The sequence below is a fragment of the Anguilla rostrata genome, chromosome 4 (genome assembly GCF_018555375.3).
Source record: "Anguilla rostrata isolate EN2019 chromosome 4, ASM1855537v3, whole genome shotgun sequence".
In the NCBI taxonomy this organism is placed as follows: Eukaryota; Metazoa; Chordata; class Actinopteri; order Anguilliformes; family Anguillidae; genus Anguilla; species Anguilla rostrata.
In genome coordinates, this window is record NC_057936.1 from 5,934,054 (window position 1) to 5,939,962 (window position 5,909).

The window sequence follows — 5,909 nt, forward strand, 5'->3', positions numbered from 1 at the left end:
GCTTTTACCCTCACTAATAATTGTCTACTACTTCTCAATTATGGCTTTTACACCATATCTACCCGCCGTTCACCGAACTTATACACTGCATTATGACATACCGTCTGCACGTTCAGTTATTAACCGGCTACAATATGGATTCAACCGGAACTCTTCTGTGCTTACTGGCCTGTGTTCTTCTTTAAAACCACGGACAGGTTTGCTAATGATATTTAATGCATTGCATAGCTATGTCATGGTGCTGCACTAACAAAGTCACAGACTGGTAAACCTCCGGTTGAAGGATTGAATCCCGCCTCGCCGCCTCAGGCAGATAATTTCCTCTTTTACACTAACGTTTTCTTACGCTTATATTTGCTTTACCAAAACTCACTCACGGCCACCCATATGCATTTCATGTCGGCAAATGTATTCCTTTTATTAAAAAGTTACACCAGTTCACCACTGTGCCATTTCTACTAACTATATTTCTTCACTTGGCTACCGTACAAAACCTTCTTATCAGCAAACGCCACATATCTACATTCATGTCACCTCGCCCTGTTCTCTATCTAGCCACATACAATTACTACATATGAACATTCTGCAACTCCCCATTAAAACATTACATTTAAAATCATGACTCACTCATAATTATAACTACCACTACTGAACATGAGAAAAGCACATCAGTGCAATAGATTTCACACGTTACTTCCCTCTCCACTTTAATGACTAGGGTTTTATACAGACTGTTATATATATATATATAGATAAGGAAAAAAAGCTCGCTCATGGTCACTTCATTTACTTTGCACTATAGTCTGTGATCATGTCAACCTTCACCTACATGCCCATTCTGCTAAAACATATTGTGTCAACTACGCAATTTCATTTTTTCTCCTAATTTCTCTCACACTGTTGTTATTTTCTCATAGCCAAAGCCTGCTGGGACATATGCGTCTGCTCCTATTCTCCACTATCAGGTTTTCCGGTTCTAGCTTAGCAAAACAGCAAAGAGGATTCCTACCTGCAGATAAGCCTATCAAAATGCCTTACAAACACTAAAAGTGCATCTCCACGAAGTAACAGACAACGGAGCAGGACAGAAGGGTGCGCAAGTTGCGACCTAGGGAGCACTCATTCTACGGGCTTGCTGATTCTTTTGTCAATCAAGGCTCATTGGATGGCCGTCAAATCCGTGAGTACATACACTGGCCATATTCCACCTGCGTTTCTAATGCGTTTACACTTACGCCACCGCACCCTTTGTCACAGCCACTGTTTTACATATATAGCAAACCGAAACTGCTAAACGGTACACGCTCATCAGACTGTACAAATTCACACAAGGATAGCCATAATCCACAACCGTTTCTTACAGGGTCACTTCGCATTTCTCACTCTCATAATAAAACGCTTTGCAAAAAGAAATGATATCTCATAAAAAAAAACATGTTTTCAACATACAAAACTGCAAAGTTACTCACACATACAAGACATACACCGTCTATAACTCATTCATTCAGGCTGCCAAAATCCAGGCAATTGATATCAAAAATGGCGCCAAGTTACGGTACTACAGACAATATAGGCTATCTTGCCTCACCAAAATTAAATAAGATGTATTCCAAAGCAATGCTACCCAATATTTCCTCAATTCTTTCAAGTCACTTGGCCCTGTGTTTTGTAATCTTACCATTTTACAGTGTCATGCAAACTTTGTGTCAGATCGAAGTGTCAAATATTTCGAATTGCCTCATGGAACATATTGAAATTAATGTAGGAAACGGCTGGTCAGTAACTACAGGAAGCATATTTTTCAAAAAAACAAATACTTGCTTCTGAACTGAATTTGAGTACATGTACAAGTGATTGTATATTTGCTATGTACAATAAATACTGCATGTAAAATACATATTGTACATACATACATAGAGAACTTCTTTATCCCCATGATTGTACCTGGCTGTTGTTTTCTTTCAGGCAAAGGAAAGTAAAGTAAAATGAGCACCATCAATACCATCAAGATCATTCAGGAAGTACACAATCATGTGTATTGTGTATAGGCTATTCTGTGCCCTCAAAGGCTAGTCACACCCTTTATAAATATGAGCAAAGAGTAATTTATGAAGTGAACAATATAGGTCATGCTTGATACTGCTTGTTCTAAAAACTACTAAAAATAATAGTTTATTATACTTACACAAAAATGGACTAAGAAATGGTTAACTGACCACAAAATTATTGCTTTGTAATGGCTGTCTCTGTCTCCAGACTTGCACCTAATCAAAATATCAATATATATATATATATATATATATATATATATATATATATATATATATAATTTTTTTAAACTTTTAAATATTTGACACCCACAACATATTTTCATTAAAATATTTGTTACCCACACATTTCACAACTGTGCGCTTGTTGACCAGTTCTTTTCACAAGATCTGACCAAGATTTTTGTGCAAGTCACTTGGCCCTGTGTTTTGTAATCTTACCATTTTACAGTGTCATGCAAACTTTGTGTCAGATCGAAGTGTCAAATATTTCGAATTGCCTCATGGAACACATTGAAATTAATGTAGAAAACTGCTGGTCAGTAACTACAGGAAGCATATTTCTCCAGAAAACAAATACTTGCTTCTTGAGTTACTGTTGCCTTTCTGTCAGCTCGAACCAGTCAGGCCATTCTCCTCTGACCTCTGCCATCAACAAGGCATTTTCGCCCAGAGAACTGATGCTCACTGGATATTTTCTCTTTTTTGGACCATTCTCTGTAAACTCTAGAGACGGTTGTGCGTGAAAATCCCAGTAGATCAGCAGTTTCTGAAATACTCAAACCAGCCCGTCTGGCACCAACAACCATGCCAAGTTCAAAGTCACTTAAATCACCTTTCTTCCCCATTCTGATGCTTGATTTGAACTTCAGAAGATCGTCTTGATCATGTCTACATGCCTGAATGCATTGAGTTGCTGCCACGCAGGTTTCGCAAGTTAGCTACTACTTCCTTTTTTGCAATGACTTTAGAAATCATTCCAATGTATTTAAATTCACTTGCATCCCCTGACATTGTACAATAAAGCCTGACCATGACTTTCTTACTCTGTGTGTGTGTGGCACTGTACATTGTGCAAAGTGGTAAGTCAGATACGTTTTCTAAAATGCTCAATTTATATGCGTTGAATTACCACAGCACTGCAGTCTGAATGCTGCAGATCAGAAAAAGCAGAAGAATCACTTATAACATTTTGGAAAAGTAGGTGACGACCAACCAAGCCTGCAGTAGAGAAATGTACTTTTCAACTCTATATCAAATAGAATTTCATAAGACGGCAGTAGATAATGAAGAATTTATTTTTTATGCAACGAAACAACTGTGAACACAAATACTGGACAATAGTTATCAGTTGACTAAATTCAATATTTCAATATTGTTCGCCAAATCTTTCTGTGGAATCAGCTGTGAGTGGAGGTGTGTGTAATGTTTCTCCTTGTATCTCTATCCAGCACTTACATTGCACTCGTATCATTATCTTGATGTTGTAGCTCATTGTCATGCCTCCTAGTTTGACTTACCATAACTTTCTGACCTAGCCTATGCTTACTGTGTGAACCGGACTGGCTATGAATAACTGTATGAGTATTGCACCTTATCGGACCTGCGTTTTGTAGTTGTTCCAATGACCTTCGGTATGCACTTACTATACTGTACGTCTCTTTGGATAAAAGCGTCTGCCAAATAAATGTAATGTAATGTTCCCCTTGCCACTACCCCAAGGAGCTGAAGAGGACAGACTGGGTATCGTTGGGGGTACTGAAGCGAAGCCCCATTCCCGCCCTTACATGGCTTCTCTGCAGGAGGACAAGATACATGACTGTGGAGGAATTCTGGTCAGTGAAGATTTTGTGCTCACCGCTGCACATTGTGCCGGGTGAGTTCTCATTACATCGCCTCTAAAAAAAAATCTACTCCAGCTAAAGCCAATGACCCAAGTGTTCTGCCAATAACAGATCATGCACACACACACACACACACTGAACGGGGAAAAAATAAATTGCTATATTTAAACGTGGATACGTAACACCAAGAAATACAGTTGTTAACATTTACATATGTGCTCCGTGTACAAAATAACATTTTTTACACCTTTTTTTCTGTTAAGATGTTAGGCTAATGCACTTGAAAATCAAATGTAAAAGTTGTCATAAACTATCCGAGCCTGGGTTAGCTGGATAAACAGTTGGGTAGCCTATCATCACTTTTTACCTGGCTGTTGTTTTCTTTCAGGCAAAGGAAAGTAAAGTAAAATGAACACCATCAATACCATCAAGATCATTCAGGAAGTCCTGCAAATGCAGCTAAATCCAAGCACTATTTTTATTTTTGTTTTTTTTGTTTCAGGCAATACAGAATAGTCCTGGGTGCTCATTCAGTACATTCACCAGAATCAACTCAACAGGTACTGGGGATCAGCCACTCCTACCGACACCCAAAATACAACAAGAAAAACAATGACCTCATGCTACTCAAGGTATGGAAACCCAAAGCAGATCCAAATGTTACATTTCGTGAGGTGAAATTTTATTTCATTTTTTTCTTTCTGGAAGCAGTAATTATGTTGTGCATATTTTATTCTGATATAGGAAGCTATGCCACAATGTCCTTGAGAACAGGCTATATTCACCATAGGGAATAGTTCCAAATGAAAATAAGATAAAACTTGATTTTTAAAGAATAATCAGGTAATATACACACAAACAGGCTCTGGAGGCATAGCATCACCACAGAAGTGTCTCTGGAGTGTCTCTTGCTTTAGACTGGGAACCCTGAATGTCCCTATCCCGGCCATTGCAAAGTTGACAGGATGTCAGAAACCTCTGTAAATACCTAAAGTGTCATTCATTGCACACAAACACTGAGCAGATCAAAAACATGCAATAAACTAACAACCAATATCTAAAACCCTGGAAGGTTACCTAACCCTTGCAATGTCTTTAGCGGGCGCCTCCGCTAACATTTTCTGCTGAAGTTGAACAAGTTAGCAGCACAGCAATGCACCCGATGCGCTCCTAAATTATTTCTCCAGTTATTAGCACACATCGATTTTCAGGAACAAATACGAAATGAGCACTGTAGAACCCTGTTAAGTGTGAGCCCCCCCCCGCTCCCCCCCATCGTTTCTGTCAGTTGGACAGGAAGGCGAACCTGACGAGCTCCGTCCAGGTGATCCCTTTGCTGAAGCGGCGCCCGCCGTCGGGCAAGGTCTGCAGCACAGCAGGCTGGGGGGACTTAGATGACAACGACACCGTCCCCGACAAACTGCAAGAGGTGAACACCACCGTCCTGGGACAGCCCGACTGCGCTCAGCGGTGGAGAGGCAGAGCGCGGATTACCCGGAGCATGGTGTGCGCAACGGGCCAGAGGCAGTTTCAAGGCTTCTGTTCGGTATGTAACCAGCAGGCTAAAACGACGTTCCTTTCAAGACGCAAGATGTTCCCTTCATTGATTTAAGGACACGAGAGCAAGCTACGATCTGCAGTGAATGAGCAGTCTGACCAAAGTTTCAAAAAATAAAAGTATGAAAGCACTGCATGATACAGGAAGTCTTACATACGCTATCTGTGAACGGGGAAATGGTGCGATCAAATTCAACTTTTTTTTCACGCCTTAAACTGTGACAGAAAGTGAGCTGACAAAGAGCATTATCACTTTTTATTCAAGTGTGTGTGTGTGTGTGTGCACGTGTGTGTGTGTGTTAGTGCCTGTGTGTGTGTGTGACTGTGTGCCTGTGTGTGTGTGTGTGTGTTAGTGCCTGTGTGTTAGTACCTGTGTGCGTGTGTGTATGTGTGTGTGCCTGTGTGTGTGTGCCTGTGTTTGAGTGTGTGTTAGTGCCTGTGTGTGTGTGTGACTGTGTGC

General features: G+C 40.3%; 1 protein-coding gene across 1 annotated transcript in view; it reads left to right on the plus strand.

The window, feature by feature from the left end:
* Positions 1–5,909, plus strand: part of LOC135254078 (complement factor D-like) — a 32,935-nt gene that overhangs the window by 6,163 nt on the left and 20,863 nt on the right. The window contains exons 6-8 of the mRNA XM_064334028.1: positions 3,771–3,924; positions 4,395–4,524; positions 5,181–5,438. Coding sequence (XP_064190098.1) covers positions 3,771–3,924; positions 4,395–4,524; positions 5,181–5,438 — 542 coding nt within the window. The remainder of the gene's footprint in view (positions 1–3,770; positions 3,925–4,394; positions 4,525–5,180; positions 5,439–5,909) is intronic.